Here is a 23,234-nt window from a genome sequence, read left to right as displayed (position 1 = left end):
GTAGGGTGAGATATTCTATTTAGTGTGCATTTTCATTCCCTCCCCAAGTCAAATTCAAAGAGAATAAGGTTGAGCCATTCCCTTTTGCCTTCCTATTCTTCCCCTCCATTGTAACTATTTTCCCTTGCCTCTTCTGTATGGGATAGTTTACCCCATTCTGTCTCTCCCCATCTCCTCTCATTATATTCTTCTCTCACCTCTTTTTTTTTAAAGCAATCAGGGTTAAGTAACTTGCTCAAGGTTACATGGCCAGTTATTTCTGGGTGTGGTGCTAAGTATCCGAGCCCAGATTTGATCCCCAGGTCATCCCGACACCGGAGCCGGTACTCTCACTCGCTGAGCCACCTGGCCGTCCCTTCCTCTCTCACCTCTTAATTTCACCTTTTAAGTATCATCCCTTACTATTAAATTGGTCCTGTGCCCTCTATCTATGTATACCTGCAAACATATATACACATATTCACATATGTATTCATATGCCCGTATACCCTCCAATATAAACATACATACATATATATATATATACATATATATATATATTTCTATTCCCTTCAACTATTTTCATACTGAGAAAAGTTTCAGCAGTTACAATTATTGTTTTTCCATGTAGAAATGTTAATAGTTCAACTTTGATAAGTGGCTTATGATTTCTTTTCCCTGTTTACCTTCTCAACCTTCTCTTGCTTCTTGTATCTGAATGTCAAATTTTCTACTCAACTCTGGTTTTTTCAGCAAGAATGCTTGAAAGTCCTCTATTCCACTGAATGACCATATTTTCCCCCTGAAACATGATACTCAGTTTTGCTGGGTAGGTGACTCTTGGTTTTAATCCCAGCTCCTTTGACCTCCAGAATATCATATTCCAGGCCCTTCAATCCCTCAGTATAGAAGCTGCCAGATCCTGGGTTATCCTAATTGTGTTTCCACAATATTCAAATCGTTTCTTCCTGGCTGCTTGTAATATTCTCTCCTTGATCTAGGCATTCTGGAACCTGGCTATAATATTCCTAGGAGTTTTCTTTTTGGGATCTTTTTTCAGGATGTGATTGGTGGATTCTTTCAACCTCCATTTTGCCCTCTGGTTCTAAAACATCAGGGCAGTTTTCTTTGAGAACTTCCTGGAGGATGATTTCTAGGTTCTTACTTTGATCATGGCTTTCAGGTAGTCCAATAATTTTTAAATTATCTCTCCTGGATCTATTTTCCAGGTCAGTGGTTTTTCCCATGAGATATTTCACATTGCCTTCTATTCTTTAATTTTTTGGATCTGTTTAACAGCATCTTGATTTCTCATCAAGTCACTAGCTTCCCTTTGCTCCATTCTAAATCTGAAGGAATGATTCTCCTCATTGAGCTTTTGAGATTCTTTTTCCATCTTGCCAATTCAGATTTTTAAGGCATTCCTCTCCTCATTGCCTTTTTGAGCCTCTTTTGCCATTTGTGTTAGTCTTGCTTTTTAAGGTGTTATTTTCCTCAGTCAGGCTATTGACTCTCTTTTCATAATTTTCTTGCATCATTCTCATTTCTCTTCCCAATTTTTCCTCCACTTCTCTTATCTGCTTCTTAAGGTCCTCTATGGCCTGTAACCAGCTGGTATTTTCCTTGGAAGCTTTTGGTTCAGGAGTTCTGACTTCACTGTCTTCCTCCTGTTCCATGATTTGATCCTTTTTGTCCCCAAAATAGGAGTCTAATGTTGGATTCTTCTGTTTGTTTTGCTTCCTTTGCCTGGTCATGTCACCCCTCAAGTCACTTGACCCCTGGGCTTTTTGCCACAGTAGGACTCTGCCACCAGACAGGGGAGCTTTCATCTCAAACACTGGGATTTTCTCAGCTGCTGGAAGTATTAGTTGGGTGCCCTCTCTGAAGCCTCCACATGCTCTGGCAAGCTAGTCACACACCCCAGGATCTCCACCCTAGACAGCAATCCAGATCCAAACAGGTTAAATCAAGAGCGATTACCCCTCAGACTGGTTGCTTGGTCCCCCTACAGTCTCCAGGCCAGGAGCTGATGCTGCCACATGGTGCTGGCTGGCTGGGCCAAGGCGGTTCAGCTCTCCCAACTACTGGTCCCAAAGTCCAGACTGCACTGACCTCTCACTTTGTCTTTCGCATGTATGTGTTGATAAATCTGGAAACGGCCACAGCTGCTGGTAATCTGGAGTCCCTCCAGCCAGTGGTTGGTCAGGCCCGCCCTGGGGCTAAAACCTCAGGCTCATGCAGGCCTGGGCTCGGCTCCCAGAACGCTGCACTGGTCAATTCCTGCCGGCCTGCCAGCCTGTCCTCAGGAGGAGGTTAGCTTCTCTGTGTCATTTTGTGGGTCCTGTAGCTCCAAAGTTTGTTCAGAGTCCCCTTTTACATGAATTGGGGAAGGTGGAAGCTGGAGCCTGCGGAGGTCCTGTTTCTTCTCCACCATCTTGACTCTGCCCCCCTCAAGGATAACTTTAGCTCTCTAAAATGATTCTAAAATATCCAAAGGAAGTTGTTACCAAAATTTAAGGTTTTCTTGGAACCTCACACTGTCTAATAGATGGTGAGCTCCTCAAAGGGAGACTATTTTTTCTCTCTTCTAATACCTGGTGTTTAGTACAGTGTGGCACAGAGTATCACTTAATAAAAATTTACTGACTAACTGTCAATATAATAGTATATAAGCTTACAGATTTTGCTTCTAATTTAAATTTCAGACATGGGCAAAATAGTGTATACTAGTGATCTATGAACACAAAATAAGTAGGAAAGGTAGGTCCAGCTCCTATTCACAGAGTGGAATCATATCTGCCTTTTTAGAAGTGTTTGGTAGCTAGAAACTCTAGAGATGAAACTAGAAACTGCTATGCTGTGTTTAGTCACACTTTCCCAGTTGTACGTTCTTAGGTGTGGAACACTGCATTCCTGCACTTCTAAAAACCTCAAGCCTGGCCAAGTTTCTTTCACTTACACTGAGTCTAAAGGCAAAAAGGGAGAAGAAAGCACTGCATATACATAAAAACATTTTTCTAGAGATAAAGACAATATTCCCTTTGGCTCCCAAAAAATATCTTTCAGAGGAGCAAAGAAGTTCACATTATGAGAGCTAAATTCTGGCCCAGGTTCAAAAAGCAATCCTATTATAAAGGGAATCATGGAATGGAGGCATGGTATTTTTTTTTTATTTTGTAAGCTGAATATATACTCTATACTCTGTTCTTGTCAGACCTCATCCCATGTCTTGTGTTTTGTCCTGAGCACCATATTTGATTAAGAACATTGATAAACTCTAGAATGATATAGAGACCATGCTTTATGACATTCAGTAGAAAGAACTAGGATCATTTAACCTGGAAAATAGAGGGGGAGCAGGGGGTAAGGTGAGGGGAGGAGACACAGACATATTGCATTCTTCAAGTATTTGAATGGTTGTCATATATGGAAGAGGTCGTATATGGCCAGAATTTAGTTCTCATAATGTGAGCTTCTGTGCTCCTCTGAAAGATATGTCTTCATCTTGGCCCCAGGGAAGAACTTGGAGCAACTTGTGGGCATTAGAGAGGCAGATTTCAGCTGGATAGATGGAATACCTTCCTAAAATTATTACTGTCTCAAAAGTATGATGGGATATCTTCAGAAGCAGGGGATTTCCTATCCTAGGAAGACATTGAGTAGAAGCTGATTAACCACTTGTTTGGGGATTTTTAGAGATTACTGTTCAAAATTAGCCAAGTTGGCCTATGAATTACCTTCCAGCTCCAAGACTCTATGATATCTTATTCCAGGAAGAGACCTTTTTTCTGAATCCTCTACAGTTATTTTTAATGCCCAAATATCTAACAACATAAGACATTAAACAATCTTGGAGTTGTTGAAGGATCCTTGTATGTACCCAGTTGTTTACATGTTGCCTCCACCATTAAAATATAAACTCAAAAAAAAGATCTTTAAAAATGACTCATTAACTCTTCTTCCTTTTAAGAATGTAGTATTGCCACTTTCTTCTGTCTTTTCCAGCCCCACCTCTTCAAAAAAATATTTTAAAAGCCCTCCCTTGTAGAGAGGCAGTGTGGAACAGTAGAGAAGGCAATGAATGTGAAGTCAGAGAACCAGGGTTAAAATCCATCCTGTGACACTAGCTATGTGACCCTGGGCAAGTTACTTAACCTCTCTCTGCCTCAATTTCCTCATCCCTAAAATGGACATCATAGTAGCACCTACCTTATCAGGGCTGCTGTGAGAATCAAGTGTAATGAGATGATATATCTGCAAAAAAACTTTCCTACTCCTGCTTAATGTTGATATGTTGCTTCTTAGATCATATCCAAACTATCCTTTGTGTATCTTGCATGTATATAGTTTTTTGTCCCGTTAGACTGTGAACTCTTTCAGAGCATTACTGTCTTTTGCCTGCCTTTGTGTCTCTAGGTTTAGCACTGTACCTAGCAGAGTAAATAGGTGCTTCATAAATGCTGTTGACTACTTATGTAAAAGTGCTTTGCAAAATTTTTAAAAAGTACTATTTAAATGTTAGCTATTATTAGCTTCCAATGCATTAGTGAAAGGCTCTTAGCTGCTAGAATGTCTTTCCCCCCAATTCTAGTGTAAATGTATCCCTGTGCCCCTTTGCACTGAAATTGGAAAGCTCCAGCAAAGGCTAGCAAAGCAGAGAACTCCATTAAGAGTCTAGATAGCTCAGACCAAAACAAAAGCTTTCATTTGAAATATTCAAATAATTGAGGCAAGAAGTGTTTTCTTTGGTCCTGGCTTGAATTCCTAATGTAAATTGCTCGGTTCCCAGAAACACTCATTTTTCCCAAGGCCAGATCCCCCCCAGTCACTTACTGGATGGCTCCCTTAAGGCCTGAGAGTATAAAACTTCTCCATACACACCAAACTGGGGCATCTTTGCCTCAAGGCAGGCATAAAGATGAGAAATCCTTGCAGATATATAATTACCTAACCTCAACTAATCATCCTATAACAAAGCCCAACCTTTATCTAGGTTTCCTGTTTCCTGAGTTTGGAACTTTTACAATTAGCTCTAATTCAAACAGTAAACAAAAAATACTAAAGAAACCCTCAACCAGGAAACTATAGTGGAATTCTGGGTTCCAAAGTTTCATTCCATAACCATTTATTAAACTTTCCTATTGGAAAGCATTGTACTAAGTGTTGTAGCAGAGACTAAAATGTGGTTCCTGACCTCAAGGGTTATAGGGTCAAAGATTTAAAGCTGGAAGGGATTATAAAGGCCATGAGTCCAACCCAGTTCTTTTGTACAAAAGGAAACCTGAGTCTCTGAGAGATTGTCATTTGTCCACAGGGGATTTTAGCTGGGACTTGAAGGAAGCCAGGATTCAGAGCATTCCAGGTATGAGGGACAGCAGAGTAAATGCTCATATTCAGGAGGTGGAATGGGTCTTATTCAAGGAACAGCAAGGAGGTCAGTGACACTAGATTACAGAAAGCATGTCAGGGAGTAAGGTGTAAGGAGAGTGGAAAGGTAGGAGCGGGCTGGGTTGGGAAGAGCTTTGAGTACAAAACAGAAGATTTTATGTTTGATCCTGGAGGTGAGAGAGGGCAACTGGAGTTTATTGAATAGGGGAGGGGCATAGTCAGACCTGTTCTTTAGGGAGATCACTTTGACAGTGAGTGTAGGATGGCCTGGAATGAGGAGAGACTTGAGCCAGGCAGATGCACCAACAAGTTATTGCAATAATTCAGGAGTGAGGTGATGAGAGTCTGTATTGGGGAGGGAGCGGGGCAGCATTAGAGGAGAGAAGGGACCATATGGAGAGATAGTAAATAAAACTAACAGAATTTGGCAATAGATTCAGGATAGAAGATAAGAGAGTGAGGAGGCAAGGATGACAGCTAGCTTTTGATCCTGGGTGACTGGGAGGATGATGGTACCTTTCACAGTAATAAAAAAAAAAAAAGCTAGGAATAGGGGAGGGGCTGGAGGAGGAAAATATAATGAATCCAGTTTGCAAAAGTTTAATTTAAGATATCTACGGGACATGAGTTTGAGATGTGGGAGGAGGCAGCTGTAGTGCAGAGGAAGAAAAATAGACATGGAATTGAAGTCAAGATAATCTAGGTTCAAACCGAGGCTCTGTTACTTACCATCTTTGTGACTTTCCACAAATCACTCAACATCTCTGAGCTTCAGTTTTTGTACCTGTAAGGTAAGGAATAAAACTAAATAACCTCTAAGGTCCCTCCAAGTCTTAAATCTACAATCGTTATGACCCAAATTCAAATTTCAGTTCTGCTGACACTGCCTGTGTGACGTTGAAAAAATAATTTTCACTCTTTAGGCCTGAGTGTCCTCATGCATACAGTGGAGGTATTGGGCTCAATTTTCTTGAGTGTCTCACCTCAAAATCTTATGATCCCAGCAAAATATTAAATATTAATATCTGACGTCAGACTTTTACTAGCTGTGTGATGCTTGGCAAGTCACTTAACCCTATTTGCCTGAGTTTCCTCATCTATAAAATGAACTGGAGAGGGAAATGGCAAAATATATCATTTTTTTAAAAGTAGAAATTGGAGAACTAGCTGTTGGCTTTGATAGAATTCCCATCCTGAGGTCTCATTCTAATAATAGAACCAGACCCCAGAAAAGGACTAGGTCCTTTCATTTTAATGACCTGAATTCTCAGTACTTACCACTTGCATAGATGTTTTCAGAATCTGGAAGGAATAATAATAGTAGCTAGCAATTATATAGTACCTTCTATGTTCATTCCAGGCACTGAAGCAATTTACAAATATTATATCATTTGGGGAGGAGTGCTGCTTTCAATGAAAGAAGAAAAAACCTGGAAACAATATATTCCCATAAATTGGGGTAATGGCTAAACAAATTGTAGTATATAAATATTATTAATAATATAATGTTGTCTCATATTATCATATTATGGACTTATTATTTCACTGTAAGAGACAAAAAAATAAGGAATTTAAAGAAACAATAAACATTCAGTGTCTGGTATGTGTTAGACATTGTGAAGACAAAAAATAAAAATCTTGGCCTCTAGGGAGCTTCTATTACCTCTTAGAAGACAACATGCACATAAATAAGTATGTGTAAGATATATATAAAATTAAATACAAGGTAATTTGGCGGGTGGGACATGTAGTTTGCTAGGAACTGTAGGGGGCAGCTAGGTGGTACAGTGAATACAGTGCCAGGCCTAGAGTCAGGAAGACTCATATTCCTGAGTTCAAATATGAACTCAGACATTTACTAGTGTGTGACCCTGGGCAAGTCACTTAACCCTATTTGCTTCAGTTTCCTCATCTATAAAATGAACTGAAGAGGGAAATGGCAAACAACTCCACTATCTTTGCCAAGAAAATCCCAAATGGGGTCATGAAGAGTTGGACATGACCGAACAACAACAAATTTTGGGAGGAAGGTCGACAGGATGGGAGGGAGGGGGTGGTAAGATAAGAGTTTCACGTAGAAGACTGTCCTTAAGATGAGTCTTGAGGGCAACAAGGAATCAGAGGTGAGGAGAGAATACATTCCAGACATGGAGGGAAGCCAATGCAAAGGCATGGAGGTAGATATTAAGAATCACATGTAAGCTAAGCAAAAAAGCCCATTTGGCTGAATTATAGAATACAGGGAGGGGAGTAATATTTAATTAGTCTGTAAAGGTAGATTGAGGTCTAGTTGTGAACGGCTTGAAATGTGAAATGGATAAGTTTATATTTAAGTCTAGGGTTAATAGAGAGCCATTTGAGTTTACTGAGTAAGGGGCTTAAGAGAGTCAGATTTGAACTAAAGGAAAATCATTTTGACAGCTGTGTGGAAGGTAGGTTAGAGAAAGAAGAAACTTGAAGTAGAAAACTGACATAGAATCAAGAAACAGAAGCAGAGCTGCATATACAAGGACTATATTAATGTAAAGGAAAAAATAACTTGTAAAGACCAATCTTGCCCTAGGAGATGAGATTAGGAAGCACTTCCAGCATTTTGTTAAAGAAAAGAGTACTATAGATGAAATATGTTGCATATGCTATCATACGTTTGTGTTGATTTGTTTTGCTTGATTGCTTTCTTTTATTATAAAGCAAGTCTCACTGTGGGGTTTCAAGGATTGGATCTAGAAATGACTGTGCTGTTTTAAAAAATGATTTAAACAGGGGAAAGGGGCGCTGAGCAGATGGTGCAAAGAAAGCAGCTATGTGTAAAAAGGTGGTTCATTGTATTGGCATGTGGAGATTAAACCAGTACCAATGTGACAGGGCATTTATGAATACAGTCATTCAGAATAGTTTCGGGGCAGCTAGGTGGCACAGTGAATAGGGTACTGGCTCTGAAGTCAGGAGGACCTGAGTTCAAATGTGACCTCAGACACTTGACACACTAACCATGTGACCTTGGACAAGTCACTAACCCCCAATTGCCCTACTCTCCCCCCTCTAAAAAAAGGAAAAAAAAGAAAAAAAAAAAGAATGGTTTCCAGGGATTTCATTTAGTACAGTTTAACTACAGCTTTGATCCTTTTCTTGGTATGGGAAGCTGGTCAGAACCTTCAAAATGATTTTCCTTAAGTTCATATCTGACCCTATCAAATGCTTTTGTCTCATTTTATCAATAAGAAATCGTCAAAATCACAGGTCCAGGCAACACAGAGGAGTGCATTGAGATTCAGAGAGGTTGAATGATTTGCCTATGATTATACATCTAATAAATGTCAGAGAGTCTCTTGACCCCCAATGTAGCCTTCTTTTTACCCCACTAATGGACAGTGAAGGAAAGTTGGTAGGATGAAAGAAAATTTTATTCTACTTCTAGTAGGTGGTAAACATGTTCATAATCATCACGTTTGGGAATTTGAAGATAATGGCACAATAGGGGAAGCCTGCATCCTGGGCCAGTCTCTCTTTCTACCTTTCCTTGGGTTCTTTGTTGTTGCTATGTAGTCATTTCAATCATGTCTACCTCTTCATGACTCCATTTGTAGTTTTCTTGACAAAGATACTGGAGTGATTTGCCATTTTCTTCTCCAACTCATTGTACAGATGAGGAAACTAAGGCAAACAGGGTTAAATGACCTGCCCAGGATCATACAGCTAGTAAGTGTCTGAGGTCACATTTGAACTCAGGTCTTCCTGACTCCAGACTGGACACTCTATCCATTGTCCACTGGACACTTACCTGCCACCCCCCCTTACCCCCTCCCCCCCCAGTTGTCTGTGTTTGTATATATCCAGCAATGTGGAAGTAGATGTTTAAAAGGAAAAGAAATGTATGCAAGTCACACTTACATTTAATTGGAATCCTTTATTGTCTACTATAGACAATAAACAAAACAATAAATCAAGCCCTGATGTGTAGCCTTTGCCTTTTTCCAAGGTATAAATGCTCATATTTTTGTTTTTCTTTCCCTCCTTGGAACAGAGTTTCTTAACAAGGAGTACACATAGATTTCAGAATCCACATGAATTTGTCCTTATAAAAATTTTGATAACTGTATTTTGATATAATTGGTTTCCTTTATAACCATGTGTATTTTGTTCTTCACATTTTAAAAGCATGATTCTAAGAAGCAGAGTAGGGAGAAAATAGGAATTTTCTCTATGTCCACTAACAATGTCAGTAAGTTTGATTACTGTATAAAGCCACTCTCCTCCTCTCTTCCAGGGATCAAATCAGGCCCTTAATTATGAGTTGAGAAGCACTTCAGAGTCACAGTTAAGGAACTTGAGTCAAGGATTCCCAAAGTAATAACAGTCCCCACTTACATAGTATTTTATGTTTTATAAAGTACTTTCATCATAACCAATCTGGGAGGTAGAGTAATATAGGTATTATCCCAATTTTACAGATGAGAAACTGAGGTTCAGAGAAGTTAATAATAGTAACAATAACTAATATTTATATAGCTTAAGATTTACAAAGCACCTTATATGTATTATCACATTTGATTTAATAGTCATAAAAGCCTATGCTGTGGTGTATGCTAGTATTACCTCCCTTTTATGCATGAAGAAACTGAGGCTGAAAGAGGTTAGGTAATTTTCCAACAGTCACACAGCTAGTAAATGTCTGAGGCAAGATTTCAACCAACTCCAAGTAGGGTACTCTATCCATTTTGCCATGTGATTGCCTTGCCCATTGTCATTTGTTCATAGTAAATGTTGGAGTTGGGATTCAAACTCAGATTTCCAGATTACAAATCCAAGAGGCTTTTTTTTTTTTACCACACTGCCTTATTCATTCAAAGCATCTTTTTTTTTCTTATTCTCTAATGTATATTTATATAAGATTAGACTAGGTGTGGGCCAATGGCAGAAGCAAAAAGCTTTTATTTGTAATGTCTTCGCTTGAGTCATATATACTATATATGGATATTATTGGCTGAACTCAGGGGAAAGAAACATTTTGGTAAAAAATAATTTATAAGGGGCGGCCAGGTGGCTCAGCAAGTAAGAGCACCGGCTCCAGTGTCGGGATGACCTGGGGATCAAATCCGGGCTCTGATACTCAGCACCACACCCAGAAATAACTGGCCATGTAACCTTGAGCAAGTTACTTAAACCTGATTGCTTTAAAAAATAATAATAATAATTTATATCAGAAAGAGTTTTTCATGTGAAAATCCATATGCCCTGGTAAATGCCTTCCCCAAACATTTGTTGGCTGATGCAGGCATGGTCAAGTAGCAATAGACTCTTGGCTATTGTTCACCATTTCCTAAGTAACCACCTCTGCTTTCTTTTTTAGAACTTTATATTAGAATCACTAAAAACTTAAACTTGGTTCCAGAACTCCTATGACTGCTCATGTTTCTGGAGCATTCACCGTGGTGACTTGCTTTTGCCTCACTGCTTTTGTTTATTTGCTTTTCCTGGTACATGGTTCTTTGCAAATATTTGCCTAACATCATTCATCATTCAGAGAGTGTTTGCATGTTAACTTTACTCCATCAAAACCTTTCATAAATTTAGTTTTACTTTCCACTGAGGCAGGTAATTCAATTCAATGCCATTCAGTTCAATCCCAAGCCTTTGTGACAAGTTATGCCATGTTGTTCACATTTATTAACTACCTGTTATGTGTAAGACATTATGTTAAAGGGCTGAGGACAAAAGAAAGAATAACAGCCTCGTCCCAATCCTCTTGGAATAATAGAGGAAATTAAGACGTTCTCAAAAAGAACTGCTACTATCTCTAAGGCAAACTATCATAATGGTAAAAGAGAAGTCTAGACATAATGCTATGAGAAATTTGAGGAGGAAGAAAAAGCTTTCATCTTGGGGAGGGGATTTACATTGAAAATTCAAAACATCAGCATTTGCCTTGAAAATTCCTCATAGATTTTTCGTGTGAAAGTTTTTAAACTTCTAGGTGAGAGCTGAAAAAAAATGTTTTGGTGCCTTTCAGCCAATTTGAGAGATGCACTGACTCATACCTACTCCTTCAGCAATTAGCTGAACTAGAGTGGAAAGTCAAGTGATTGGGCCCCAAGAGGAGTTGGGTTCTCCCTAGTGATCTCCTGGAAAAGGTTCCTCTGATATACATTAGTTGTTGTTTAAGGAAAGATGTTACTTGGAGTTATCATCATAATCAAAGAGTTCATACGTTTGTGGGTTTTCATTTATAAGTTATCTAGACAAAGAGAATGGAATCATTTAGCTGTTAAAATGAAGGTGTGATTACTGCCATTGCCAACTTTTCCCTGAATTGTATGTGTAACAGCTCTTACTACCTCCAGAAAAGTTCCCTATAATATGCAATGAGCAGAGAAAAAACAAATAAACCAATTTGAGTCATTTGACCTGCTTCAGTACTTCTGACAAGAGTTCCATTAAAATTGTCTTCCAACACATAAATATTACAGAGAAAGCATAAATCATAAAAATGAGTCTAATCTTAATCACATTCAGCTAAATAACCCCAGATTTTAGTGCTACTCTGACAAATTATTTTTGCTTGAAGCCTTCCAGCCCTACCAAGTGTACTTTTCTCATTCTTTGACTTTATGAATTTAAAAGATTTTCTCCTCAAATTTATGAAAATTAATTATTCTACCTTAACCTCAATTTGAGAACAGTGGTTAATTGAGATTGATACATCATTTCGGGTCTATATCTAGAGATAAAATGGACCTCAAAAGCCATTCAGCTCAGCCCCCTCATTTTATGATAGACGAAACTGGGGACCAGGGAAGGTGTCTCATCCTAGATCACAAAGGCTGCAGATATCAAAAGCAGAATTTGAATCCAGCTGTTCATACTCCTTAAACTAGTATCCTTTCTCTCTACCACAAAGTCTAGCATATGCCCAGAAATACATCAGATTTCACCCTAGCATAGGCAATTAAACAAAAGAAATAGGAACGAAGGAAGACAGAAAAATAAGTGTTACTATAGTTACACTTCATTACATCTAGTGGAATTTAGAAGGTAGAAGTTGGTACAGTGGAAGGAATATTGGCTTTATAGACAGAGGTTCAAATCCTGCCTCTGACATTTATTTCATGGATACCCTTAAGCAAATTATAAAAGTTTCCTGAGACTCAATACCCTCATCTGTAAAATGAGGGGGTTTGACTAGTTGACTTTTGAAGTCTCTTGGAACTCTAGATCTATGATGTTCTGAGTCTAACATAAAGGATAAAAAAGCATAATTTGCTGAAGATTGCAGAAGTCGGCCCTTCTGGGTAGCTAAAAAGTTTCCAGTGGGACAAGAAACCTAGAGTGCTACTCCCAGCCAGTGACAATTTCTTTTGTCAATTAATTGTAAGGCATCTTGAATAGCCACTTACATAGTGTAAATGTAAACTTTAACAAACATTCCCACTTTTAATTGAATGCTTCAATCCTGAACAAGTCATTCAGATTAGACCTTATGATCTATGAGGTCTCTCCCACTTCTAAATCCTATGAACTAAGGTTTGAAGGGGTTTTGATCTGCATAAGTGCAAGGAGAACCTACCCAGGTGAGATGATGGAACCATTGACACTATATCAGGGAGTTGCTCTGAACAAATATCATGCCTAGTGTCCACAGGTCTGTGCATTTTACAGATGACTTTGGACACTTTGAGTGACACTATCTACTGCAGAAAGTGCAACTCCACTGTGCTGGCCACTTTGTTCAAATGCCAAATGTACATTTGCCTAAAAGACTTTTATAGAGAACTCACACAAAGTGAGCATTCACATGGAGGTCAGAAGAAGTAGTACAAGCACACTCTCAAGGTCTTTCTGAGAAACTTTGAAACTGATTCTCAAATGCGGGAGACACTGGGTCCAGTGGACATAGCATGCCCACTTCAAAAAAGGTGCTATGCTCAAAAGAAATGTGAGATGTACAAATTTAGAGCCATCCCCACTCCAAATGTGCATATGGATTGACTTGTGGTAAAGCCTTCCAAGCTCATATTGGTTTGATCAGCCACAGCCAAACATGCTGTCCTTGACCCCAGTATATGATATATAGATATAGATATATAGATATATGTCCTTGACCCCAGTATACTGATGTCATTTTCGCCCTTTTAGAGAATGCAGGACAACAAGCAAACAACCAACACTATCAGACAGTTGTCATAGTAGCTCGTTGGTTTGAAAGTTCCCATTTTCTGAAGAAAGTTCAATTAAAAACTCAATTCTTCCTCCAGGGTAGTGCCTTGGCATTGAGCTTTCTTGCTTTTGTGCCTTTTTTACCATTATTTCAACACCCACTCCAAAGAATGTCCTCCTCACTTATATCTATGAAGCCAAACCCTACCCAGCTCAGATCCCAACTAATCTGACCCCCTCTCCTTTCAACTCTCAACTCTGTACAATTCATTTGGCAATTAAACTATTGCTTTGTATTGCTGTTTATGTCTTTATGTCATGAGTAGCTCATCTCCCCAAATCACCTATGCTAGGTGGCATAGTAGTAAATATTCAGTCTTGAGTCAGGAAGATTTTAGGTATGAATTTTGGGACTTTTAGGATAGTTTTAAATTGCTTTCCAGAATGTTTGGATCAATTCACAACTCTGTCAAGAGGCAGTCAATAAACATTTATTAAGCACCTATTATGTGCCAGGCATTATGCTAAGCACTGGAGATACAAAGAAAGGCAAAAATAAAATCCTTTAGTTTGCTTATCCTCTCAAAGATCCTCCAACAATTAACTTTATCCTTTGCCAATATGCTAAGTGTGAAGTAGAATTTCAGCTTTGCTTTAATTTTTGTTTCTTATAGATTGGTTTGGGGAATTTTTCAAATTGTTAATCTGCCTTTCTTTTGAGAAGTCTGTGTTAATATCCTTTGACCACTTATCTATTGGGGAATGGCTCTTGTTCTTATATATTTGTATCAATTCCCTAGATACATTTATTATCAGACATTTACCAAAGACATTTGCTGGATTTTTTTTTTACCCAGTTCACCCTTTGAATTCTAAAAGTATTAATTTTCTTTGTGTTGAAAATTTTTAATTTCATGTAATCAAAGTAGTCCATTTTTTCTTCTATGATTCTCTCTATCTTTTGTTTGGTTAAGGAATTGTCTCCATTGATTATGGTAAAAGTTATTTCCTTCCCAGTTCAAATTTTTTATGACAGGTATTTTGTATCTAAAGTCACATATGGAGCTTATATGGCATAATAATTGCTCTAAACATAATTTCTGCCAAACTGTCTTCCAGTTTTCCTACTTCTTTGCTCAAGTGGTTGGAGTCCTTGAAATTATTGAACACTATGCTGCTACGTATGATTGCTTTGGAGTCTTACATACCTAAACTGTTTGACTGATAAACTTTTCTATTCTTTAATGAGCATTAAATAATTTTGATGATTACTACTTGGCACCATAGTTTGAGATCTGGTACTCCTAGACTTCCTTCTTTTTTACCTTTTAAAAATTATTGTTTACTTTGAAATTATCTGTCTTTTGTTTCTCCAAAGGAAATTTGTGGTTTTTTTCCTAATTCCACAAAATAACTTTTTGGAAACTGAAAATTAATCTGGATAATATTATATGTCATTTTTGTTCTATTGACACAGTCCGATTATGAGCAATGAACATCTCCAATTATTTGTGTGTCTTTATCTCTGTAATGAATATTTTGTAGTTGTGTTCATATAATTCCTGCACATGTGTAAACATTATTTTGGAATCTGTGTAGTAAATGGTTTGGAGAAGAAAAACATAGGAAGTGGGGGGGGAGGATATACTGATAATGTGGATGAGGAGCGATGACCTGTCATAAACTGAAATACACTAACCATAAGAACAGAGTTGTTACTGTTGTTTAGTAGTTTACTTGTATCCAACTCTTCATGACCCCATATTGAATTTTCTTGGCAAAAATACTGGGGTGATTTGCCATTTCCTTCTCCTGTGGATTAAAGCAAACAGAAGCTACGTGACTTGACCAGGGTCACACAGTGCATATCTGAGGCCAAATTTGAACTCAGGTCTTCCTGACTCCAGGCCCAGAGCTCTATCCACTGAACCAGAATAGAGAGGCATAATTGCAAGAGATATTGTGGAGGTAGAGTCAACAGGACTTGTCATCAGATCTTACATCATTTGGTGTGAGTACATAGAGAAAAAATACTGAGATGTAAACATTTGGCAGGAACGGAGAGTACTATTTTGACTGTTAAAGCTCTGCTCAAGGAAGGAAAGAAAACAAAGTGAAACACAATGGAAGAAAGGATTTTTCTTGGTTTCTTTCACAATTAGTTCTAACTTATTTGTACATTTTGAATGTAAATTCCAAATTGTCCATGTAGTTCTGCTTTATAAGAATAAAAAATGTAATTATTGTGGTTTCATTTAGGGCAATATTTTGTTAAGATTTAATCTAGCCTAGGATGAGGAAAGAGGGATTTAACACAAAAAGTGAAATGGAGATCTGGCCATCATCCAGCAATAACAATAATAATAACAGTTTGCATTTACATAGCGCTTGAAGATGTGCATAACAACCATATTAGGAGGTTATTATTATTATCTACTTGTTACAAATAGAGAAAATTGAACCTGAGAAGTTAAGGGATCTAAGATCTCTCAGCTAGGAAATGTCCCTATTAGGATTTGAGCTGAGATCTTCCTGACCCTGAGTCCATGGCTTTGTCTACTACACACCACCACCTCTCTACAATGAACTTGCTCTGTGTAGATTGATAGTTTGGAAAATTCAAGCTTTCAAAAAAAGAAAAAACACCTTTTTCCTAAGCTTTGCTACTCACTCCTTGGGAAAGTCACATCCCAATTTGGGGTCTCAGTTCCCTCATATGTAAAAGGAGGTGGTTGGGAGATTATCTCTGAGGGCTTATCTAGCTCTAAAATCTAAGTTCCAACAAGATACTTTGATTTGAATTATAAAAGTAATGTCAACAAGTATCTTCTCCATTTCATTTTTTTTGCTTTTTGGAGGGCAATTGGGGTTAAGCGACTTGCCCAAGGTCACACAGCTAGTTTTTTTGTGTTGTGTCTCAGGCCAAATTAGAACTCAGGTCCTCCTGACTCCAGGGCCAGTGCTCTATTCACTGCGCCACCTAGCTGCCCTCTTCTCCACTTTAAACCAAGTAGATATAATACAGTGCAAAACTGGGCTATCTGTAATAAATTCATTTTCATCAAGGTTTAAATTTCTTCAGGATGGAAGATAGCACTATATATACATATATATATATTTAAATGGAAATCATTGGTATTGATATCCCCTCTATGACTAGGATTACATACTTTACTCACTCATTTTCTACTACTCTATGTGAATTGACATATATTTTGTTTCCTTTCTTAATCTTACAAAACACAGAGACAATAAAGAATCTGTGCATCATTTTTTATTAAGGGAAAGTATAGAGAGTGATAGGGTTAAAAAGGTGGAGAGAAGAGCATTAGGGATATGTCCTACATGGAAAGGTTTCTGATTGGGGAAGGATAATACTTCATACCAGAAGGTCAAAAATTGAATTGGGAGGTGGTGGCTAGGTGGTGCAGGACCTGAGTTCTAATTTGGCCTGAGACACCCCTCCACCAATGAAAGTCACCATTTGCTCTGAAACTTGTATATCTTCTTAGAGAGTTGACTGGTACACTGAGAGAGTAAATAACTTCCTCCAGGGTACATAGCCAGCATATGTCAGAGGCATGATTTTGAAGGTGGGGAAGGGAATAACCATTTGTATAATAATATCTAGGCTCTGGACTAAACATTTTACAAATATTATATCATTTGATCCTCACAACAATACTGAAAGGTAGGTCTTGTCATTATCCTCACTTTACGGATGAAAAAAGTGAGGCTAACCGAGGTCATGTGCCTTGACTAGGGGCACACAGCTAGTAAGTGTTTGGGGTGGAATTTGAACTCCTATCTTCTTGACTCTAGGCCCAGCACTGTGTGCATTTCTCCACCTAACTGCTGTAATTTGGGCCCACATTTTCCTCAGAGATCAGCTCTTTTCCCTTAGAGGAAATTGACTCTTGAGAAGCACAAAAAGTTGGTAGTAAGTACCTTTGGAAAAAAACAACTTATATTTAAGCAAATAAGGTGTTCATCCTAGATGCTGATGGTTTTTATGCTCGGGTTGTGTGGCAACTTCTGTTCCAAGCATTATTCTAGTACCCATTTAAAATCAAGGGGAGTTTTCCCATGAAAATTACCAGGAGCATGAATTATTTAGTCATCATAAGCAAGTCATAGCACAAGTCTATTCTATAGACCTTTCATTTGTGTTCTTCTTATTACAGTCGAGGAAAGGGAAAAGAAAATATTTAAAGGAAATTTTCCTTGTTTTATCTCAGTGATGATTCTGTTTTCCTTTAGAAATCCTTTAGAGGAAGTTTGGCAGCCTCGAATGAAAACTGGCTGTCTGTAGTGTGAGCTGCTCGCCTGTGTAATTGTCAGCTTGCCTGTGAGACGACATGAGAGAAGACAAGTTCTATGTTATCGGCAGTGCTGTAAGAGGGTGGGGGGCGGGGGGAGAAAGGCTACAGCCTGTTCAATGATTAGCAGGAAATGGGCTTGCTTGCCAGAACTCGGCATTAAGATTTTGGCTTTCACTATGCTAATTCCCTAAAGGGTAGCCTCCCCCACTCCCCCTTCCCCCAAAAAGGCCAATATCAAAAGAAAAATACTCGAGAAGCGGAATCTGGAAAGGAAAAGCGGGTCCTGGGAGTTCAGAGTTGTTCCGACCTACACGGGAAGACAGCTTGCAGAGGCAAATGGGGAACCAGGGAAAAATAGGCTGGGCTTAAGCAACCTGCTACTGGGATTTAGACAAAGAAGGTTTGCGAGAGGCTGAGGAAAGAGGAGGGAACGGCCCCTAATGTCAGCTCGAGGAGGGAAACAGCCGCCAGGCTCGGTGAATGAGATGGAAAGTGATCACTCCGCGTCCTCCTGGGCAGAAGAGGCAGCTGCTCCGACCAAAATACCAACTCAGGTGGAAAAGTAAGTTTGGAGCAAGCACGTCATGATTTTGACTGGCTTTAAAACATGCCTTCGCTGATGCATTATCTTTTTGTAGTTCCTATTTTTACTGTAGTTATTTTTATTCTGTTCTACATGTTTAATTTATATAGCGACCAAAGCCTTCAGAGGCTAAATATAACCAACACTTTGGTTCTGGCCAAAGTCTGCAATTCATTTATCAAAGGGAAAACATCTTTCCTATGGGAAAACACGCTAACAGTATCTGGGAAATCTTGCAAGGAATACTTGCTCCAAAGTCACTACATAAAAACCGCTCTTTCGGAAGAAGAAGCCCAGTTTCCTTTGGCCTATGCAATGGTCATACATAAGGACTTTGAGACCTTTGAGAGACTTTTCAGGGCGGTTTACATGCCCCAAAATGTTTACTGTGTTCACGTGGATGAGAAGGCAACAGCTGAGTTTAAAGATGCTGTGGGGAGATTGGTGGGCTGCTTCCCCAATGCTTTCCTAGCCTCCAAGTTGGAGCCAGTTATCTATGGTGGAATATCCAGGCTCCAGGCTGACCTGAACTGCATGAAAGACCTTGTAGCCTCTAAGGTTCAGTGGAAGTACATTATTAACACTTGTGGGCAAGATTTCCCTCTGAAAACCAATAAGGAAATAATCCAGCATTTGAAAGGATTTAAAGGGAAAAATATCACCCCAGGAGTGCTGCCCCCTTCACATGCTATTGAAAGGACTAAATACATCCATAGAGAGCATTTGAGTCCAGAGGCATCTTATGTAATTAACACCCAAGCATTAAAAACCCCACCTCCCCACAATCTGACTATTTACTTTGGCTCTGCCTATGTTGCCCTTACAAGGGAGTTTATCAATTTTGTTCTCCAAGACCAACGGGCCATTGATTTACTTCAATGGTCTAAGGACACCTACAGTCCTGATGAGCATTTCTGGGTGACACTCAATAGGATTCCAGGTATGTGTATCTATTTCATTCCTACTAACAAGATAGAGTATGATAAAAAGATCTTTGGAAGAACTGATATTTTTCCATCCTGTCAGAAGTAGAACATACATTTCATTCCATTCAGATTCCTAATATTTTATGAGCATAATTTGAAATGATGGACTTTGTGTTAGAAGACTGTAAAACTTCCAGTATTCTACCTAATATGGGAAAGTGATGTTCAAATAAACCATTCTGGACTGAATTGTACATATATCCTCGGCAGGGATCCTTGAATCAAGGTAATGACACTTTTCATTTGAGATAATAAGAGATTAATGGGAATTTCCCACAAATCACTTTCCCCTTCTCCTAACCAAAGAGATTTGCTCTTTGAAGAAAGGAGCTTATTTCAAACTCAGTTGATATGAAAATCAGGAAGGATCCAACTGAACCGGACAACTCTGGTAACAGTAAGAGAAAACTGAACTTTATTCAGGTCAATAGGAGCGTACAATATTGGAAAGGAGGGAGGGGAAGAGGAAAAGAATGTGTTTATGTAGCACCTAATATGTGCAAAGGCATTGTATTAGATGCTTTTGCAAATATTATCTCATTTGATTCTCACAACAACACTTTGAGGTAGGTGCTATTATTTTTCCCATTTTACAGTTGAGGAAATAGAGGTTAAGTGACTTGGTCAAGGTCACACTGCTTATAAGTATCTGAGGATGAATTTGAACTCAAATCTTCTTGACTTCAGGTCCATCACTTTATTTACTGCACCACCTAGAAGAGCTCATGATTGTACTTAAGGTGTGATACAGGGCCTTCAATGTTCTATTTGACTGCTCTCCCTAAAAAATAGGATGTTAGATTTCAAAATCTCCAAGTTAGTTCACACAGTTTTCTGTACTTGTTTGGCTTTTTAAAATATCCTTTTGATGCTTTTTTTTAATACAGTAGTGCACTACTTCTCAAACACAGTCAACTTCTCTTATAACAACAACAAATGTTGGTTGTTCTCTTACAACAAATAACAAATTCTATCCGATGACCATGGGTGACAGGTGTGTATATATGTATGTATGTAACATTCCAACCATTGTCTATTTATCCCTCATCTATGAAAAGAAAAATATAATTTAGCATCAGTCATCTGGAACCAACTTGGTTATCACGTCTAATCTGAATCCAGTAGTCTTTTTGATTGCATAGAGTTGTCTACAACGTGTAGTATGGGACTTGCTTTCCATTGTTGCTCCTGTCCCCACCCCCTCCCTTCCCACTCATCTGTCATCACCCTTTCCTTGTTTGTTATCTTCACTTGATCCTGTATATGTTTTATTTGCACATAGTTGTTTGCTTTATGGTCTCCTCCTTTAGATTTTGAGCTGCTAGAAAATAGAAACTGTTGTTTGTTTTTTGGTTGGGTTTTTTTATGCAGACACAGCACAGTGCTAAGCATATAGTAGGTACTTAAAAAATGCTTGTTGACTGTACTTTTCAGCTTTTTTGCTTATGTTAAATATTTGCTGGTACTTTTGCCAAAAATGGTAGAGTTCATCTAGCTAGTAGAATTTCAATTCAGTTAAAAAAGATAAACATTCATTATGCATCTGAACTATGCAAGATGCTATAGAAAAACTAAATGAAAAAATAACCACTAGCAGCACCCCTAGTTTTATGTATGTCCCTCCTCAAATTCCATATCAAGTTACATATAAATTGATCTCCAACCACAAGTACCCCTGCTCTCTCTTACACTTGGTCAGTAGAGAGATGACAGCATCATTCTGTAGGATTCAAGCCAGCTCAAGCACAGTTCCAAGTCTGCCCTTCATTAACAGAATATCTCTAATCATATCAGTTCTTCTATTTTAAATGTCAGGCTTCATAGAGAATAAGTGTTTCTGCAAAGCCACTCACTCACTGTATGCTAAATATCTATCCTGTAAGCCTGTTGTTACCACAGTGTTCTCCCTTTCTTTCCTCCCTCAGAGGCCAAAAAACCCAGTTAATGTCAAATACTTCATTGTCATTCCACCTCTCCGAAAACAACCATCACATGAATTTGACACTGCACCCCCCCCCCTACAATGCGGGAAAAGTTTAGTGCTCATTTTTTTAAATGGTGTAAGAAGGTAAACCCTACGAATTTGAAATTTATTTTAAAAAATCAAACAAATGGATATGTTTACTATAGAACAAAACTCTCAATTGCACACATCTTGTTCTCTCGTTGTATTTGTGTACAGTTTAAGCTGCTTTTATTAGTTTGAGTCCTTAAGGACTAGATCATCTTCTCCAGTGTCGGGAAACATGCATTTACTGAGTGGGAAGAAAAATGGTCTTCTCTCTCCTTGTCCATGGCCAACCTGGCTTATGCTTAAATAAAATCAACAAGCACTTATTAAATGCCTACTATGTGCCAGGGATTGTGAGAAATGATAGAATCATTCCTCTGCAAGAGTTTCTTGTCCTTTGGCTTGTTGCAGTTCTTCTAGAAAGATGCAGGGACTTGTTAGAGGGGGGAAGGGAGGAGCCAATGCGAGGTGCCATGGCAACACACCCACGCACAAGAGAAGCTTAAGCACAGCAACCATGTGCCGTCTTACTTGGCATGTTTATGAAGATGGGAGAAAACAGGACAGCATGCTTTATACTCTTCTTCACCAAACCCCTAAAGAATTTCCTAGGGAATTATGTGGAGCTGTTTTCTGGGTTCATGGGTCAGAGATTCAGACTTTAAGAGAAGGATGGAATCTCAGAGTGAGAAGGTACTACAGGGTCATCTAATGTAACCTAAACCTGAAAGTGAATCCCCTTGATAAGCTTCCTACCGGGTGTTCATCTGATCTCTGCTTGAACACCCCTCCTGAGGCAGACAGAACCCACCACTTCCCAAACAGCACATTACATTTTGGACAGCCTTAACGGGTTTTCCTTTCATTAAGCCTGAAATCTCCTTTGCTACAACTTCCATCCATTGCTTGTAGATCTGGGTTCTGTGTTCTGTGAAAAATGATCCTAAGCTCTCCTCCAAATGGTAGCTTTGATGACAGTTCGGCCCTTGTCTTCTACCTTCCCACCTCCCCAAATCTTTTGTTTTACAAGCCAAATGGACTCATTTACTTAAAATGATCATAATATCATAGGTAGCATATGTATAGTGATTTTAAGCTTACAAAGCACTTTACATATATTATCTCCTTAAAACCACCTTGTAAAGTAGGTGCTAGTATTATTTTCACTTTAATAGATGAGGAAACTGAGGTCAAGAGGAGTTAAGTGATTTACACAGGGTCAAACAGGAAGGAAGGAAGCATATATTAAACACTCAGTGTGTTACCGACCCTGTGCTCAGTCCTTTACAAATATTGTCTAACTCCTATCAACTCCAGTGACAAATGATCAAAGAGTCACAGAGGTTTTTACAACTCCAAAAATACCAAAGAGCTCACACAGATTAAAAAGAAAAAGCTTTCTTTATCCCATTATAGGAGAGAAATTAGACACATGTGTTGAGGCCTCCTCTAGTAGGAGACCTGAGGCAGTGGGGCTAAACCTTGACATATATTTGTGGCTAGACAAAAAAATCAAACAATGTAGTGTAGTAACAGTAGTGAGGCATAACAGCAACAGCGAAGCAAGGCTGTCTAGTGACAAAAAGTCCGTTCATAGTAGGGCTTTGTGTCTGGACCTGTCGGTGTTTGCCCAAATTCAGGGACCATCAGTTCTGTGATTTAGTTGCAGCATGTTCATCCAGAGGGTGAGTGCAAAGAATTGTTGTTATGCCAAGCTCAGGGCACAGCTTGATTGCTGGGCCTTAGCTCTGGAAAATAGAGTGTCTCCCAATATTAAAAAAGAGAGGAGTAAAAAGAGGGGGGTGGTCTTG

The 23,234-nt window shown here is 38.8% G+C and overlaps 1 protein-coding gene across 2 annotated transcripts in view; it reads left to right on the top strand.

Annotated features, from left to right (window-relative positions):
* LOC138173493 (N-acetyllactosaminide beta-1,6-N-acetylglucosaminyl-transferase-like) overlaps positions 1–23,234 on the top strand; it is a 164,304-nt gene that overhangs the window by 72,018 nt on the left and 69,052 nt on the right. The window contains exon 1 of one of the 2 annotated variants that reach the window (XM_069103502.1): positions 18,013–19,366. The exons of the other annotated variant lie outside the window; for it this stretch is intronic. Within the exon in view, the coding sequence (XP_068959603.1) occupies positions 18,451–19,366 (916 nt within the window). The 5' untranslated portion in view covers positions 18,013–18,450. Of the gene's footprint in view, positions 1–18,012; positions 19,367–23,234 lie in introns of those variants that run through there. 2 annotated transcript variants of the gene reach the window in all.

This window comes from Petaurus breviceps, unplaced genomic scaffold (genome assembly GCF_028583685.1).
Source record: "Petaurus breviceps papuanus isolate PSGF00001 unplaced genomic scaffold, PetGlider_PUasm1.0 582, whole genome shotgun sequence".
NCBI classification, from domain to species: Eukaryota; Metazoa; Chordata; class Mammalia; order Diprotodontia; family Petauridae; genus Petaurus; species Petaurus breviceps.
The sequence above is the reverse complement of the archived record's forward strand: the minus strand, read 5'-3'. Positions and strand labels throughout refer to the sequence as shown.